General features: G+C 37.3%; 3 protein-coding genes across 3 annotated transcripts; 1 reads left to right on the forward strand and 2 right to left on the reverse strand.

Annotated features, from left to right (window-relative positions):
* Positions 1–604: 604 nt before the first annotated feature.
* slc25a24 (solute carrier family 25 member 24) lies at positions 605–9,943 on the forward strand. Its single transcript, XM_017420367.3, has 10 exons — positions 605–1,074; positions 2,507–2,633; positions 2,747–2,834; positions 4,748–4,859; positions 7,037–7,195; positions 7,465–7,617; positions 7,728–7,835; positions 8,189–8,356; positions 8,461–8,611; positions 8,974–9,943. Exons 1-10 carry the CDS (start codon positions 895–897, stop codon positions 9,153–9,155), a joined length of 1,428 nt encoding a protein of 475 aa, XP_017275856.1. The 5' UTR covers positions 605–894; the 3' UTR covers positions 9,156–9,943.
* Positions 9,944–10,528: 585 nt separating this feature from the next.
* On the reverse strand, positions 10,529–12,085 carry LOC108238398 (transmembrane protein 69-like). Its single transcript, XM_017420423.3, has 3 exons — positions 11,956–12,085; positions 11,633–11,674; positions 10,529–11,519 (listed from the first exon to the last, which is right to left on the reverse strand). Exons 2-3 carry the CDS (start codon positions 11,672–11,674, stop codon positions 10,785–10,787), a joined length of 777 nt encoding a protein of 258 aa, XP_017275912.1. The 5' UTR covers positions 11,956–12,085; the 3' UTR covers positions 10,529–10,784.
* Positions 12,086–12,212: 127 nt separating this feature from the next.
* On the reverse strand, positions 12,213–17,212 carry tm4sf4 (transmembrane 4 L six family member 4). The gene is made up of 5 exons (XM_017420413.3): positions 16,687–17,212; positions 16,056–16,145; positions 13,755–13,900; positions 13,218–13,404; positions 12,213–13,122 (listed from the first exon to the last, which is right to left on the reverse strand). The coding sequence occupies exons 1-5, from the start codon at positions 16,855–16,857 to the stop codon at positions 13,105–13,107; spliced, it is 612 nt and encodes a 203-aa protein (XP_017275902.1). The 5' UTR covers positions 16,858–17,212; the 3' UTR covers positions 12,213–13,104.
* Between the last annotated feature and the right edge of the window lie 1,107 nt (positions 17,213–18,319).

Below are 18,319 nucleotides of genomic sequence, written 5' to 3' on the forward strand. Positions count from 1 at the left end.
ACAGGCGTCTTTTCTGGGGCATTTGTCGCCACCTTGTGGTTTAAATTAGACACTGCAATACTCATGTCGACCTACAAAATAGTAAATAAATTAACAAACAAAAACAAAAAAGTGTTTGACTTTAAGGGTGATTAAAATATTATGCTCATGAATTTGTTTTTAAGTGTATCTGTAAGACCAAACATAAAAGTGACATTTTTCATCCACTGCATTTCCGGGGATACATTTTGCAGGGGGTGGTTGTGGGGACATTTGTCGCATTCCTTGGTTATAACTCACAGATCTAAAAAAGATTAGTCACACTGACTTTGAACCACAGAGCCCACTATAGGGCAGGGTTATATTACACATATGACAATGTGTACACGTATGTGCGGTCGTTTGGGGGAAGTTAAATCAAAAGGGACCCATAAAGTTTAGAATTAATGGATAAATCTAAAACGAAAAAAAAGGAGATCAAAAGATGATATAAGCCCAGCTGTAAAACGTGAAGGAATAAGAGCCTTAAAAACTGCAGTAAAAGCAGTGTTTGTTGCTTCACAGATAGGTGTGTCCGTGGTGTGTGTGTGTGTGTGTGTGTGCAGTAAAAGAAGGAGGTCTTCCCAGGCAAACTGAGCTGATGTCTCCACCCTTCTGCCAGCCTACCTCATCCGAGCGCAGTTTTCTGTAACTTTTTTGCTGGAATTTCTTCGTTTACTGTTTTATTCATGAGGATTTTCTGCGACTTCGTCTCCAAACTGCATCCCGGAAATCTTTTCGCAACCAGCCCGCTGCTTCAAACCAGAAGTGCCAGCCTCAGAAGTCGATTCGTTTCCCGAGCAGTGTAGCTGATTCTTCCATTAGTGTGTGAGGAGCTCTGCAGGCCTCTTCGGGTTTTATTTCCTGTTTCAAACAATGTATCCAGTCGTGAGGAAGCTGCTTTTCACGGACTGTCGGTGCGCAGGAGATGCGACGAAGACGTACGAGGAGCTGTTCGCCAAGCTGGACACCAACAAGGATGGGAAGGTGGATGTTTCCGAGCTGAGGGCAGGCCTGGCTGCTATGGGCATCCAAACCGGGAAGGGGGCAGCTCAGGTAGAGAAGGAAACAAAATAATAAAAAAAAAATAAGTCACCTTTGTGAAAAAAAACTAGTTTGGATGTGGAGAAAATCTTAACAAACATGTTCAAGTGCAGCATTTTCCTCAACATGAAATGCATTTAATATAAAAGTCTCAGAGGAAGTCCATTTACTCCAAATACAAATCTTATGAAGCTGAATCTACACACTGCACATCCCTTTATTCAGCAGAACATCTGCAGGAGTGAAAAGCAGAGAACTTTAAATGTGATTTTGCTCAACAGTTCTGAACTAAATCTGTGTTCATATGAAACTTATAGCCTTTTCAGAAATGTTACCTGAACAATCAGAGGTATTTTGTTACTGATGCTCCAGTCATGTCACACTTTGCCTTCAGCAGGTTGTGACAGCAGATTTAAGCTTTTTCTCTGCTCTAAAGACTTGTTTGTAAGTTTCCTCAGTCTTTAAACTGGAACCAGTAGCATGTTTCTCCTCTGCTTTCCTTTTGAAGCTGCTCTGAAAGCTTTAACGACTCTGCAGAGATGCCCTGGAGCAAGGCAGGCTTTGTTAAACTGCTCCTACATGTCTGATCAGAATATGTCACAGGCTTTTGTTTTGCAGTGTTTCTGTTTTAAGTTACAGCCAGCATGTTTAAAGACACACTTTATACAAAGACAACTGCAAAATAAACAAAAAGAAAAAAATGGGACAAGCTTTACAATAAGCCTTTTTCTGTAGAAACCCTGACAAGTCACATCGTACCTTCATCTTTGTTTCATATCCTTTCCTTTTGTTTCCTTAGTCCTTTAAAAAATCCCACTAAGCATGCATTTATGATATGATGATGATGACAAAAACTCTCTTCAAAGTTCATGTTGTGAACTCTTCTTGTGGGCTGAGGCTCTAAGAGGAATATTCCACCTTTACTGATCAGATAATGTGGCACTCCTTTCAGGAGAAAATGTAAGGAGAGGCCTACGATAAGCTGCAATAAATCTGCACACTGGCTGCTTCATAATTAATCTATTAAGGCATTAATACTATCTATTGATTTATTTAAATCTTGCACTCTGTTTTTCTTTGAAGAGGAAGATCATAAATGACATTAGGATAATGTGCACTTCTGTTAAACTTGAAAACTATAAAATGCTGACAGTGTTAAAATAAAATGAAACATAGCGTTTAAAATTAAAGGAATAAATGTGAAATCTGTACTGAAATGATAATGAGGCCAAACTCAGGAGTGCAGGGACTGAGTTCAGATGCAAATCTTCGTGTTATTCTGCCCCCAAGTGGCAGAGCGAAGCAGCTGCTGCTTGAAGAAGAGATGGTGGAGTCACCTCGACCTCTCCCTTCAGCTCTTCAGATGGTCAGACAGCCAGCTGCAAACACAGGCAGACAGCAACTTCAAGGAGACTGACACTTAACATTTTGTGTTTTTCCTCAGAAAATCATCTCCTCTGGAGACCAGAACAAAGACGATGGGCTCAACTTCAACGAGTTCTCCAAGTATCTGAGGGACCACGAGAAGAAGCTACTTCTAACCTTCAAGAGCTTGGACAAAAACAAGGATGGTACCGATTAACATCATGAACTGTCATCAAATTTAAGAAGTTAAAAGCTGAGAATGTAACGTTCTGTGTTGTTAGTGTTCTGCTTCAGCTCCAGTTTGTTTTTATTTGACCAGGCTGTATAGACTACATGGAGATAAAGCAGTCATTCGCTGATCTGGGTCTGGACATCAGCAGGGAGGACGCAAATAAAATTCTTCAAAGGTATTTCAGCTCAAAGATCTGTGTCCGCTGGTCAAGTAGCTCTGCTGCAAACACTTTATTTAAGGAACAAACAAAGTGCGTCATGAATTCAAACTGAAACTTTAAGGAAAGCGGTCGAAGTTGAAGGTGGAGACCCGTGTGGGGGACTGATAACTGGGAGGAGGAGGGGGGGAGGGGGTGTCACATGATAAAGAACTGGTGACACACATGACTGACTCTTTTAAAAAAGTAAATATGATTGTTTAGTTTTTAACCAAACAGACAAGTATAAAAGTTTTCTCTTGAAATTGTAATAATTCGAAATCAAATACGTCTCATTCTAGTACCGATTATTTTAAGACATTTTATTTTAAGATTTGTTTTAAGACAAAAAACAAACAAACTATAACTGAAATCGAGTGCTGCTGGGTGTCATTTAAGTACTTAATTAACCCTTTCAGTCATGCTAACAGTAAATTGAAACAAAACAGTATTTCACTCATATAATAATAATAATAATAATAATAATAATAATAATGTGCATGTTACTGTGAAGCAGCCTTATATTGTGTGGAATGAGGAGTACTTGTTATAAAGGATGTAAAGTTATATTAAATGATGTTATAAAGTGCTTTAATTGTGACTGACTGTAGGTTTTGCAGAATGATTATAAAAAAACAGAAATTCTTCTGCTTTTTGCTTATTACATGCAAAACACATTTTCTGCGTTTTTAAATCAAACTACACTGACTTAAATACCTTGTTTAGTACAGCACCATATGTTGAAACTGGTTGTAGAAGCTGGTTTATCAGTAATTGGTTGGTTTTTGTTTATTATTAAGTGTCTGAACAGAAACACAGTCAGATCTCACTTTTAAGAGGTTTATTTGTTGATGCAGTTTAAATTTGGCTGGTTTGTTCTGCAGCTTTCTGCAGGGAGCTCCACTGTCTGGCCTGTATTTACACAAGCAAAGCATGAAGCTGCACATGCACAGTGCAACGTTAGAGATTCAGAGAGAAAAAGCCGTAAAGCCGGATGTGCACGGCTCTGAGTCAGACAAACAGGCTTGTGTCAGAAAACCGCACAAAGACTGATCAGCTGAACTGACACAGGAAGGAAGGACAAATACAACAGTAGATTTTTATTAGTATTATGGAAATCATGTTTGTATAATTCTAGTTTTTTTTATCTGTCCTAATTTGTGTTTGCATGTTTCAACTACAGTTTGTTTCAACCCCACTTTTTTAGGTCTAGAAACTGAACAATATTTAGAAAAAGTTCAGTTTTGCTTCAGATTCATGTTTGGGCACTGAATTAAATTCTCTCAGTTTATTTAACAGTTAGATATTTGTGGTTGTTGAAGCTTGTTGAACCTCTTTTGTTTTTGAAATTGAAACTTTAAGGTTGTCTTAGTGGTTCCAGAAACTGATCAGAGTTAAAACGTCTGCATTTAATCTGCATTTTTGCGTTTAATCCCAGAGTTTTTTTTCCTCAATTCAATCCTATTTTATGAAATAAGAAATTTAATAAGAAATTCGTTGGAGGTACAACACATATTTTTATGTTTGTTTGCGCTTTCGTGTCAAGTCTTTTGTTTAAGAGAGTTAAATGTCAGAAGAATATCATAGATTTATCTATTTCTCAGCAGAATTACGTCCTTTGATTTCACAAAATCATGCTTGTTGGTTTGACTGCTGGAGGATAATAATAATAATAATCATGTAAAGTTTTAATCCTTCTTCTTTTCTTCTTCATTTAAAAACAATAAAAAATAGAACCAAAAAAGAAGCAGAAATGGCCAAGACATATTTAAGACTTGCATACTTTAGCAGAATTTAATGATAATTATAACTTACTTCAAGCCAAAGTTCTCCAGCTTTCTTGGATCTTCATTAAATGTTCAGATTTGAACTTTAAATGTGTCTTTCTGTAGCATTGATGTGAACGGCACCATGACTGTGGACTGGAATGAGTGGAGGGATCACTTCCTGTTTAACCCGGCCACCAGCCTGCAGGAGATTATTCGCTACTGGAAACACTCCTCGGTAAGGAAGGACAGGGCATGTCTTATTAAATGTTCTGTCTGTAATGTAGTCTGTGTTTGCTGGAAGAAAACTGAGATTATTACTCCAAAGTCATCTACTCGTATATGTCATTAATCAGGTAATCTTTCTTTTAGCAGTTATACAAATTCTACATACAGCATGCATTTACAGCAATAATTAAAGCCCAGATTAAAAAATGAGATTGGTTGAGAATCCTCCTTTTACAGAACTATAAATCAACAATTTTAAACAATATTTTAATAAAAGTGGAAACGATTTGGAGGTGAAAAAGTTCCTTATTTGCTGTATAACTAAGTGAAAGTATAAATGACTGATGTAGGATTTGAGAGACTTTTGTCATAAAATCAGCTCCTCTGTGTCAACAAGTTTATATTCATTCATATCCTGATAGAAATGCGGAAAGACGAGATAAAGGAGGAGACTGAAAAGTTTATTTTTTAATACATTATTTAACTTGTCTGTAAATATTTAAGTGACATAAAAAACAAAACAACATGTGATTAGTTTTTTCCAACAACCAAGTAAAATACTGTCTGTCAAATTTTCGACATTTACTCATAAATATTATAATTACCTATGACACATTTCAGCTGCTTTTAAAGTAACTGGAATTGTGCTATCAATGGCTAATCTCTGACGTTTGCTAACTCTGTTCCCTGGCTCAGCCTCAGTGGATAAATTACCGTGTGGTTTCTAAACTCGGCAGAGACGAGCTAATTTCAGGCTGATCTCTGTGAGGATTAGCTCGTCACTGGGATTTGGGAGGGATGAGTTAAAGGGAAGCAAGTTCAGTGCAAAAGGCAGGGAGCTGAGATGAGGAATAGGTGAGACTGAAACAGTTGTTGGTGACATCTATGGCAGGCAGAACTTTCCACCATCTCCAGGGTTCGAGCTGCAGGTGGCTGGCCGATCTGGATACAGCGTTCGTCTCTGCAGGGCATCTGTTTGTTCTGACTCTTTGTTAGAAGCGTGTGACAGAACCTTGTCAGTTCAGGAAGGAGATCACGCCGGGATTGTTCTGCAGCTTAATTAGAGGCTTTGGACGGCCATGGCTCTGCTGCAGCCTCAGCAGCATCAACATGCAAACTGGTTTTTCCTTGAACTGGAAGACGATGGGGGGCTCTATGAGGTGGAGGTGGATATGGTAGGTTCTTGGATCAGAACCGGTGGACAGAATGTGTTGAGATAACTTGGGTACAGTGTTGGCATCGTTCTGTTTATTCTAATGGGAGCCTTAGAGAGAGTAAATTTAGGGTTAGGGTAAATTCTAACTGTTAGTTTTTCTAAAGCAGGCAATATGTTTTTTGGAGTTAAAAAACAATATATAGAGAAAGATTGTTTTTAAATAAGCAAATGTTAGAGTTTTGAAAAGTTTAGGCTTAGATTATTTTAATTTATTTTTAATTTATGTTCATTTAGTTTTGATTTGGGAGTGTAGTTTTTTTACATTTAGAATTTTCCCATTAAAAGCACAAACAAAATATATCAGACAAACATCAAACAGAACCGTTAATGTTGTCCTTTTTCTGTGAAGACTGAAGTTATTCAGCACAACATTTAATGCTTTTCAGTCAGCATAAAATAAAACATTGATTCAAATAAACAGAAATATTTCACAAGCTGATTTGTCTACTTGCTCTTTGGACTCTTCAGAGTTTTTAAAGTTGAAGAAATTCTCAGTTTGTAATTGTGATCCAGATCATCAGCAGCGTTCGGTGATGTAACGGATGCAACATCGTGGACCTGGAGTTATGCAAGGCTTTGGATGAGGAGATGGGTTCTGCCCTGCTAGGAATTAGGTTCAAGGTGAAACTTTCCTGAGGAAAAAAAACAAAACTATTGGTTTAAAATCACATTTGAATGGTAGCAAAGATGAGGGGAAGAGCCTCAAATACGAGTTAATAGTTTTGCAGCTCTAACAGAACAAACACCTCATGTTTTGCTGTTAGTTTGGCATTTAACGGCTTGGAAGTTATAAAGGTTTTTAATTTAGCTGAAACTATACAACTATAACTATTCTTTACTGTAACTATTTTTATATTTAGTATCTAAGTAATTACCGAATGTTTCATGAATCTTTTTGACATCCAGCCCTCCTAACCTTGAACAGAACAAAGCAGAATTTAAAAACGACTGACTGAATGTTTGGTTTCTAGGTTCTGGACATTGGTGACAGCCTCACCATCCCAGATGAGTTCACAGAGGAGGAGAAGACGACTGGTGTGTGGTGGAAGCAGCTGACAGCGGGGGCCATGGCGGGTGCTGTGTCCCGCACAGGAACCGCCCCCCTGGACAGGATGAAGGTCTTCATGCAGGTGGGGCAAGATACATTTTAACTTTTATCTTTAGTTTTATTTTTAGGTGTCTTTTTTGCTCCAGTTATGCTTTTCCCCATAAATTGTTTGTAATAACATTTAAAGGAGTCCAGGTTTGCTCATTGTTTGTTTGTACCTGTTCTCTTTTACGCTGTGCAACTTTTGAGTTTCTAGTTTTTGAAATGAAATTAACTGTATTTGACCTGCTGTCTAAAATGTATTCTCATGGAAAAGTTGTGACTAAACAGTACAAATGTCTTTATTTTTAGGTTCATTCTTCTAAGAGCAACAAAATCAGCCTGGTGGGCGGTTTTAAGCAAATGTTAAAGGAAGGAGGGCCGTCATCGTTGTGGAGAGGAAATGGTATTAATGTCCTGAAGATTGCTCCTGAGACGGCTATTAAATTCATGGCTTATGAACAGGTGAATATTTTACACCCTTTGGATGGATTTTTAGCATACAGCTCATGTTCAGTGTTCAAATTACGCTGCTGTCTTGTTTTGTGTTAAACCTTCTGATTTTGTCTCATCAGTATAAGAAGCTGCTGTCCAGTGAACCAGGGAAAATCAAGATCCACGAGAGGTTCATGGCAGGATCCTTGGCTGGAGCCACAGCGCAAACCGCCATCTACCCCATGGAGGTGAGCAGAGATGTAGCTTTGCACATGTGGAGAGATGAAGGATGGGTTTGCTTCATTTACTTAATTCTTCAAGACAACTAAATGCCACTTGAGGCAACAAATCATCCCGAACTAACATTCCACATGTTTCCATCTGAGAGGTGCTCCTCCTCATTTGCTTCACATTGAGCTGCAAACAGCCTGAGTGGAGGCTGCAGGTCAGCGTTGGATGAAACCAATTTGATCAAGTCATCTCTAAAAACCTGAGACAGCTGAACCAGACATCCTATTTTACACTTGGAACTTTTTGGCTGTAACAGAGCGTTTGTTAAGAAGCACTGCTTTGTCTTATTTATCATGTTTTGTCTCTTTAGGTGATGAAAACCCGTCTGACGTTGAGGAAAACTGGACAGTACTCAGGAATGTTTGACTGTGCCAAGAAAATCCTTAAGCGGGAGGGCGTAAAGGCATTTTATAAAGGCTACATTCCCAATATTCTGGGCATTATCCCCTACGCTGGGATAGATCTGGCAGTGTACGAGGTACATGGTGATGGATAAATTTAAATGGTTCCAGATTTATTTGGTCAAATATGATGTTGCTATTCTAATGCTCTTTGTGCAAAATATATTTTTTTAAAAATCAGAGTTTAAAGAACCTCTGGTTGTCCAAATACGCCAAAGATACAGCAAACCCAGGTGTCCTGGTGCTGCTGGGCTGTGGTACCATCTCCAGCACCTGTGGCCAGCTGGCAAGCTACCCGCTGGCACTGATCCGGACCCGAATGCAGGCACAAGGTAAATGGAAGCTAATATCTTCATTAAAGAATGAATTAATCGTCAAATATCAGCATTCAGCTTCAGGTCTCGTGGTTTTGTGATACAGTAACAAAAAGGAAACAGGAAATATGTGAATTATAAACACAACTTTTGCTGTTTTACATAAATACGCAGATATTCAGTTAGAAAAAACACAATCAGCTCACCAAATTATATGAGCTTTTATTTGGATTTTTTTGAGCCAGAAAACCCTCAGAAATGTTAAACTTAGTTTTTAGTATGGGCTCATATATGTCTGAGTCTAAACAAGGACAAACATGTTAGTTATATATTTAGAGCTGTTTTCTTTTCATCATGCAACATGATTTGTCTCGTCTTAGCTTCTGTCGAGGGCTCGGAGCAGTTGCCGATGGGTCGCATGGTAAAGAAGATCCTGCAGAAAGAAGGCTTCTTTGGACTTTACCGTGGCATCCTGCCCAATTTCATGAAGGTCATACCAGCTGTCAGCATCAGCTACGTGGTGTACGAGTACTCAAGGTCCACCTTGGGTATCCAGAAGTAGACACCAGAGCCATCCATCTCTACTAGTTTCTTTTTTTTTTTTTAATTCAAACACTCTTCCTTCTTTCATCTACCTTTTAAAAATTGTTTACCCAGAGATCAGCAAAGTCTGAACTTAAATGGATGCAGATGGAGCCACTGCAGTAGTTCTAAAGTGACAGCAGCACTTGGTAAAACCATTTGGAACATGGGGGTTCCAAATGCATGGTTTAAATGCAGGTTGTTTACAAAAGACCCACAGCTTTAAATGCACTGACACATCTGTGGTGAAAAGGCTTTAAATCCCATAGAGAGGGTAATTTTTGGTTTGCATGGAAATTGTATTTTTATATCAAATTCTTATGTAACAGAAGTGTCACGAGGTTGTTATATTTCACATAAAGCACCTTATTGTATCTTGATAGAAAGTTAAAGCCATCACCTGCTGTTGTTTTTAAAGCTAACTGAACCAAAAATGTAAAAAGTTGCAACGTTCCACAACTTGAAACGAGCACCCTAAATATTACATAAGATGTCACCTACGAATAAAGTGGTATCACTCAGAAATTTGAGGAAAAATTAAGTGCAATACTGAAGCAGTTATATTCTTACAGAAATACAAATCTTACACTAGTGTTTCTTTATGTTGGATGTTATTGCACATCTGGTAAATAAGAAATGTGCCTTATGTGTTTTTCTCAGATATCTGTGGATCTGTTTCCCCCCCTTTTCTCTTGCCTTGCTTTCCAAAATTTGGTTCATGGATGCTGGTGTTTATATTAATAAACCATTTAATTACAAACAAAACAATATGTGAGTGCATTTTTCTTATTTGAACATCTTTGCTATTTACTGTATATGTTAAGTGGCCCGAGACCAGATTTTATTGATCATTGATCTTCCTGTAATGTCAGTTTATTGTTTATTAGCTTGGCATCCAGTTTGGATGTTATATATTATTGTATAAACTTTTCCTCTGATTAAGTCTGACTTCAGCTGTCTGATCAGCTCATTTCTTGAGCAAAGATTAAAATAGCTGTTTGAGCAAACAGCTACTTGTTTAATATGATACACAACTGCAGTTTTTAGGTGCATGATGGTTTTTTGGGGTTTATTAAAGTTGTTAAAAGTTCAGTATGTTTTACTGGTTTTCTCTTGGTTGTTGCTAGATTCTATCAGCTGTAAGGACCTTCACTAACAAACAGCAGACTGTTGGCTCCAGTATTAAATCCAGTTTTCTGTAATAGATAAGAAAATCCTTAACTTTGATAATTCCCAATTGCAGTACTTATGAAACCCATAAGAAAGGCCCTGCTTATTGTAAATATAAGTTTAAATATTGATGCACACGTTATTTTCTACACTGACTTAACTCAACGTAGAAAACATTTAGACTAAATAAGAAGAAACACTTTATTTGCAGCTCAAAGCAAAAAAACAACAACAACAAAAAACGTATTTGTAGCTGATTATTCCTTACAATGGGTACACATGTAATTATTTTGTTTTTGTATCTGAAAAAGTAAGTTTGGGGCATGTTTACATAAAACACACACAACTCCTTAAATCATCCAAGTAAGACAAGATCCTAAAACCCTTCAGACTGGATTTCTCAAAATGTGGAGCAACTTACAGGACTCTCTAGTCCAAATCAGAAAAGGTTTTTCTCTGGATATACACCATTAATTATGAGAGTACCAAGCAGAGAAAAGAATGCCACAAAGGTCAGGACGGTGCGCAGGGCCTTAAACCAGCTGGGGTAAGTTGGCAGCAGAGACAGATCGTAATGCAGTGTGATTCCAAGTCCCATGATGACCATGGTGGCTGCAGGAACAATGTTGTCGCACATCAGCATGGTTATCCAGGCTAAGAGGGAGGGAACTACACTGTTGGCCAAGTTCATCCAGTCAGGTTTGGCTGGGCTGCTCTCAGGAAGTGCAAATCCCCACCGAGCTCCACCCAGGAAGGAAATGATGGAGGCAGCATAGGCTAGCTGGGCATAAGCCAGCTGTGGGTAGTAGGACTCAGTTACAGCCATGAGCAGAGTTGGGGAAACGAAAGGTATCAGCCCAGCAAACCCCAGGAGGAGTGCAGGTTTGGGTCCTTCCCACAAGTGCTTCATGTCATAGCGCACCAGGTCTAGCTCTCTGGAAACAGGTTCAGGTGGTGCTCGCTTCTTCAGCCTGACTGCAGAAGAGCTGAAACACTGATTCCTCACCACAAACAAAGCATTACGAGTTTGTGTCCTCTGGAAGAGTCCACTGAGACAAGGAGGTTTTACTTGTCCAGAGTTCCTCTTTGAGGAGCAGCAGGAGGCAGATCCACCAAAAGCTCCCGTCAGAGCTGATGTCCAGCATCTCTGAGGAGGATGTGCCCATTGCAAAACCTAAAAAAATGTATATGATTAACATTAAAAACTGATTTAATTAAAAAAAATATTATGTATTGACAGAAGAGCAAATTAGCTTCAGTGTTGGGTCATAAGAATTTGTTTGTTACCCTCTGGGTTGCAAAGGTGGTTCTTAATACAGCAGAGAGCATCTACGGAAACAGGAGCAGAAACACAGAAAAGCGCGGATCACGGTTCAAGTAAAACAAGCTGTAACAAATTACGCTTTTTTAATTAAAAATTGTGTATAATGTTAAAGATTTGTGAAATATAATAAAATAATAATGGCCGTAAAATAAATACAACACACTAAAATCCACTCGGGGAAGTCGTTTCGCAAATGAGGCATCGCCAACAAGCAACTATCGTAACTTCATTAAAGCTCGTCTCTTCGTATAAAACCACATTTTATAGATTTACACTGGGCATTTACCTTCGTATTAGCTCGAAATAATCATATTATATCTGTTGTTTCCCCTCCGGGGTCAATAATAGTGTGCTGTTTCACCTACAGCTTAACTGGTACGCAGTTTAAACCTTCCGTGCTCATCAATTGCCAGAATATTCGTTCCGCTACGAAAACAACCCACCAATTCACGTTGAATCGCTCCAACGTGAATTGGAAACTCTTTAATGCCAACAGAGGAGTGACGAATGAATGCAGGATTTAGTGTGAAATGCACAAAAAAGTAAGAAGCAATAAATTACTTTATTACTAAAAAAGATATATTTTTTGAATTCCAAACATTAAAATGAAAAGTCATATTAGGACAAAGTAAAATAATAATAATAATAATACTTAGCATGACAAGATATTTCTCTCCCAGAAACATAAGAAAATTACTTATTGAACCAGAAAATGTCATGGCTAAAATTGTAACACATTTAAAGTTGTAATTTTCCTGCAATATTATTATTCAAACAACCTTTTATTGAGTGAACTTCAGAAAGACCAACTTTATTAGCCCACCAATCCACCAATTCAATTAAAATCCCATAAAATATGATGCAAATGAAACCGGGACTTGTAAAATGCATTACTGCAAAATGTTTAGATTAAACAAAAATGTCTCAGTCTTTTATTTATAGTTTGGTAGATGAACAACTTGATTTTAGTAAAGACAGAGGTGGATTTGTCTTGCATTGGTCCGATGTTTGTTGGCCACTAGGGGCAGTCATGAAGCTTGAATACAAATAAAAAACACTAATCAATATAATTATAATCATATTAGATTTACATATAGATAAAAACAAAAACAGAAAAAAAACATGAAACTAAATAAAAACATATAGCAGGAAGGAAATCATTAAATGCAGTGGGTTGCAGTAGGATTTTGATTCAACAGACTAACAAGTGTTTTTAAGAATGATAATACACAGACAAAGTCATCATTGTTTGCTAGAGAGTACATTGTGAACCCTTAAAAAGCTCTGTCATTTCCACAATGTTTTAAAATTATACATTGTAATCAATGAGCTTGTATCCAGAAACATAACTATACAGCAAAGAGATCAAAGGTAAAAGTCATCCTGAGGAAACAGAATAAATAGAGGAAAGACTGTCTTCAGCCACAGGAGGTCCTTAAACAGCCCCATCACTCTGAAAGACAAACATTATTATTATTAGATTTCAGGTTAATCTTTTAAACAGACTAAATGAAGCAAAAAACATCTCTCATCAGATTGAATACTGACCCCCCCGCAGCAGCCACAGCAGTCTCCACATAGAGCTCCCAGCAGGCCGTTCACCACCTGTATAGCACACAGTACAATCTGGATCAAACCCATCACCAGCAGCACGGAGAACAGAGACAGATGCCAGGATACCACATTCTTTGGCTCTATGCAGTAATCCCAAAGAGTTTTGTTAGAAAGGTAATTCCTGCAGGGGAAAAGAAGAAAAAGAGATTGTTTTTAGTCTACAGACACTAATCTTTTACATACCAGGTAATCAAACACATTGCAAACTTGACTATAATTTTTTATCAAAGAGCTACACCAAAGGTAGCAAAATTAATATTAGTTCTTGGCTTATTTGTTAAAAATTATCTTAAACATTTGTTCAGAACTTTGTTCAGGACAATGGTTGTTGTATAAGAACACCAAAATTCATTCAAAGTTACAAGTTACATTAAAATTAATATGTAGAATACAAAAAAAAAACAGCCTGATATTAGTGTCCATACACAGAAAATCTATCATGTAAAAGTTTTGCAGTTTTATTTGTCTTACCCATTTGAAAAAGGCTGAACCCATTCGTCCACCTCAGAGTTGTTAAAATGACAGAGAGGTCCTTGGTTGATGGCCACACCAGACACAACAACTGAGTAACCTGCACCTAAAACACCAATGGCTGCAAACAGTATAGAGCTCAACATCTGGATGGAGATAAAAAAAGACAAAAAGAAAAAAAAATAGTGTTGGATATAGCCAACAAACTAAAAACATAAAATGTTACAAAGAAGCTGGTGCTAAAATAAATTTAAGACCAGTAATAAATATACAGTATTGCTTCTCATTTATATAATGTCTGTTGTAGTGTGTAGTATTGTATTTTGTTTATCTACATTTGTATCATATCATAAACATAATAAACAGTTGGTTTTTACTTGAACCTGTCAAGTTGCAAAAGCTGTTTAAATTAGTTTGAATCAACAAACCAAACTAACTAATTAACTGATTCACGTTAAACTCCAAACCAGTTTTTCTCTTTGTGCAGATGCCAAGCTTAGGTTAATAAAAGCGACTAACACAGAGCAGTTACAAGGCACTGAATGTGTGTGTGTTATCTCAAAGACACTTTTACTCATTATTCCTCAGACTTACGCATTCCTGATTGATTTGTGTGTGTGTGTGTGTCAGACTGGTAGCACAATGCTAGCTTTGTGTCAAAACTCCTGTGAAACTCCCATCAGGGCAAATGTGTGACATTTATTGGATTTTCATTAATGTGTCTGCATCAGTTCTTTGTGTGTGTGTGCTTTTACATTTATAGCTGTGTAAATGATGGAGGGTGTGTACACAGCACCGTTGTGTTTGTTTTCCATTACATCCTCAACCTTATGTGGCGCTGCAGTTAACAGGTGACATGCAATAAAACATCAGATGATGGAGGAAGTTTTGTTTTATTTCATATTTTATAGAGCACGAGCAAGCAATAAAGATTGTTGTATTATTTTTGCAAAAAATAAAAATCACCAACCAAAAAAAAATTGTGAAGCAGTTAAATGAGACGCGAATCAAGGGGTGAGTGTGGTTTAGTGACAAGTAGGCATTGCACTAATGATCCCTGGACCAACACATGTCAAAGTGTCCTTGGGCAGCAGACACTGTTCCAGATAGTTACATTTATGCATGAAAAAAGTGCAGCACATAAAAAAACAGTATCTGAGTGTTTTTCTGAATGGTTAAATGAAATACGCATTTCAAAGTGCTTTGTGAGATCTAAAAAAAGTTAAAAAGTCACTATAAGTGTATACTTTTTATCACTCTGGGTATAAAAAAACTGGAGAGAAAATAAACCAATAACTGAAAATTTTTAAATAAAAGCTATTTTTTATGTAACAAATATTTCCTTTCATGATTTCCAGTCATAGTAGGCTTTCAAATCTTTTATTTTTATTTTTACTTCCACAGCAATCTTATATGAGTTAAAACAAATGAAGTTATGGAGTAAAATTGTCTCTTGGGCTTTTTTTGGGCAGCTGTATGCAAGAGCAAGGTACAGGACCCATAATATTGATTGCAGAGATGGACGTGAACTGTGACGACACCCATTTGTTTGAAGACTGCCCTTTTGAAGCTGCAAAGTCATTATTTGGCCGTTGATATTTTGGACTTTTATTTCCATGAGTTGGGTGAGGGAGAATCCAGGGAGAATATGTTTAAATTGTTTGTCACTTAACACTCAAATGTTGTATTTAAACATTTCAGTATGTTAAATCTTGTGCTTGCAGTCATCTGTAAATTTGTACCCACTCTTGTAGCAGTAAAAACATGATTTAATGTATTCTTCTGGTAGATTTGAGCTGGGAAAACAATTGAAAATTGTTCTAAAACTACATTTTATACAAAGAGAGACAGAAGACATCTCATAGCTCAAGACTGAAACAGTTTTTAGCACCCTGACACTGGCTTCATATTTTTTCTTTCTTATTTTTCATTATTGCACTTGGTTGCATGCAACATGTTGAGACAGTCAGGTCTGTGAGGAGATTTGATGTCGGTATGAGTAAAGACAATGAGAGCAGATTATTTACCACTGTCATCATTAAGAAGACAATTAAATAAACTAGGTCTATACAATTGTATCATTTATAATCTAAAAAAAAACAGCTTAAAAAATTCTGTTTAAGCCTCAGTAACCAGTCATAAAATGATCAGACTATTTGAAATTACTAAACAAAAAGATAATTTCTGCTGCCTTTAGAACCTAAGATTAACTTTGACTCATATCCAAAATTTAAAAGCAACTTCTGTAAAGATAATAATTTTTCTTAGAGTTAGACATTGAGAAGTTTAACATCTCCTCACCGCAAATCTCCGTCCACAGCTTTCATTTCCACAGCAGCCGCAGCAGTCATTGTTCTTCAAGCCCAGGAAGACCAGAGCTGGGAAGATCATCTGCCACCCAAACACACCCCGAGTTCACAAACACACAAAAAAAGAGCAAATGGTGGAAATATTAGTTTTCTTACTGCGTGCAGAATGTTGCACTATGTACACAGAAACATGCAGCATCATTAAGCTGTTCAAGTTTAAAAACTGCAGCATTTTTAGCAGGTCTGTCAATTTTATCTGCATGATATTTTATAAACACGATTTTAAAAAGCCACACATACCAGTTAACTACTGGTTCATTTCTGTGCTTCAGTACCATAACAATGTAATACTAAACCAGCTCTAAGTTAAAGGCCTTTTTCCTACATATTTTACATAGAAATTCAACCAGTGCTGTTTTAGTTTTTATAAGTACATCTCTCAAATACAAAGTTTTATGCATTTTGATGTTGCGCTGTTAAAGAAAAGAGGCATCATCTTTGACCCAGCTTTACATTACTTAACATTTTCACTACTTTTTAAACAAAAAAAAAATTAGGTTATAGATAGTTTTTGTGTTAATATGCTTATTAAGAAGATATGCAGTAATTTTACCAAAACTTACCAGAACTCCTGATCCCAGAATGCCCCCAAAGAACCAAACCTGCTTCGTAATGTGGCCATTGCTCACAATTTCTCCACCAGGGAAGAAGAGCAGGATGTTGCACAGAACGCACACAATCGACAGAGGCAACAGGGTGATGCCCAGACATTTCGCGAAGCCTCCCGAACACATTTTGAAACGGATGCTTCAACAGCCTTTGACAGCAACAACTCTTGCAGTTAAAGAAGTCTCCCCTGAAAACTGGTCTTTGAGTTAAGATTATCTGAAAGATATTGTACAGATGAGACCTAAATTGAGTCCAGTCTCAGTCCACCTAAGTGGGCTAGGCAGTAGAATTTGAGATGCAAATAGAAAAAAACTTTCCACTCGTTGGGTTGGACCTAAAATTGAACTCCACAACAGCTTTTGAAAAGTTGTCCTTAAATTTCTTAAGTGTTGTTTCTTCAGAAATCTCTAAATTGACTGAATGATGCCGCCTGCTTCACCTGTCCAGTTTCTGAGGATTATCAATGCTTCATTTGAGCTTTTATAGAACCCTGCCTCTCTGTTTGAGTGAGCTCATTGCTTCACTTCTCCATCAGCCAGCTGTGATATGGCATGATCACACACACACACACACACACACACACACACACACACACACACACACACATTTACAAAGTGCAAACACATGCAAAACTCACAGAGGTTCATAATTGCAGGAATATATAGTTGTGTGTGCGCACAGACACACCAGTGAAGTCACAGTGGTTAATATTCTACCATGTCTTATGTTTACACAGGGACAGAAGAGGAAGTGACAGACAGTCGATAGAGAGGGGTCCTCATGGCTCATCTGTACCTACCTAAAGTTTGAGTCACAGGAAAGACTCAGTCAATCAGGAATGTTCAATACACATGCTGATGTGATTAATTTATAAAAGTTTAAAAATACCATTTGGAAGATTACAGTATTATTTGTTCCGTGCCTAGCCTTGAAAGCAATGGAAAGTGGATGTAACTTGTATGGTTGAGCAGTAATGAATCATTACTTTTGTACATTTTGCATCTTGATTTATTTCTTCTTCCATCCATCCTGTTTCTTTACCCACTTTTTACACCTTGTCCAGGTTGCAAGTCCATCACAGGGCCACATAAAGACAAACAGGACATTCACGCTCTCATTCTCAGACAGGGACAATTTGGAGATACCAGTTAAACAAACATTAATGTTTTTGGTTGCTGCATCCACAAATGCCAGGTGAAACTGTGTTTTGGTTTGATAAATCAATATTTGAATTTAATTAAAAAAACTATTGAACATTAAGTCCAGCCTAGAGAAATCATCACTTGTTGACAGCTGAAAAGACAGCATCAGTGATGGTAGGTGCGTTTATGCATGTGGCATGTGAAATGTATCTTCTGTGATTAAAAACATACAATTTAAGAAGTGCTCTAACATAATTTTGTTCTTAGGTTGTCCCAGGGGGAAAAAAATAAAAGGTTAAACCATTTTTTTTTTGCATGTTGGGCATTGCATCTTCTCCATATTTTCCTTCATAGCAACAAAACTGTTTCTTAAAAAAACCTTTACACGTAGACTCAGTGTAAAAGTTACTTATTTCTGATCAGAAATTTAACTGTCTGTAATTTA

Source organism: Kryptolebias marmoratus, linkage group LG24 (genome assembly GCF_001649575.2).
Source record: "Kryptolebias marmoratus isolate JLee-2015 linkage group LG24, ASM164957v2, whole genome shotgun sequence".
NCBI lineage: Eukaryota > Metazoa > Chordata > Actinopteri > Cyprinodontiformes > Rivulidae > Kryptolebias > Kryptolebias marmoratus.

Excerpts from the sequence above, each read along its gene's own strand:
- slc25a24 (XM_017420367.3), top strand. The coding sequence starts at position 895 with ATGTATCCAGTCGTGAGGAAGCTGCTTTTCACGGACTGTCGGTGCGCA. Across the intron at positions 1,075-2,506 it reads CCGGGAAGGGGGCAGCTCAG|AAAATCATCTCCTCTGGAGA; the intron begins GTAGAGAAGGAA and ends GTTTTTCCTCAG. Across the intron at positions 2,835-4,747 it reads GCAAATAAAATTCTTCAAAG|CATTGATGTGAACGGCACCA; the intron begins GTATTTCAGCTC and ends GTCTTTCTGTAG.
- LOC108238398 (XM_017420423.3), bottom strand. The coding sequence starts at position 11,674 with ATGCTCTCTGCTGTATTAAGAACCACCTTTGCAACCCAGAGG. Across the intron at positions 11,520-11,632 it reads CCACCTTTGCAACCCAGAGG|GTTTTGCAATGGGCACATCC; the intron begins GTAACAAACAAA and ends ACATTTTTTTAG.
- tm4sf4 (XM_017420413.3), bottom strand. The coding sequence starts at position 16,857 with ATGTGTTCGGGAGGCTTCGCGAAATGTCTGGGCATCACCCTGTTGCCT. Across the intron at positions 16,146-16,686 it reads TTCTGGGATCAGGAGTTCTG|ATGATCTTCCCAGCTCTGGT; the intron begins GTAAGTTTTGGT and ends TTTGGGTGGCAG. Across the intron at positions 13,405-13,754 it reads GTTCAGCCTTTTTCAAATGG|GAATTACCTTTCTAACAAAA; the intron begins GTAAGACAAATA and ends TTTCCCCTGCAG.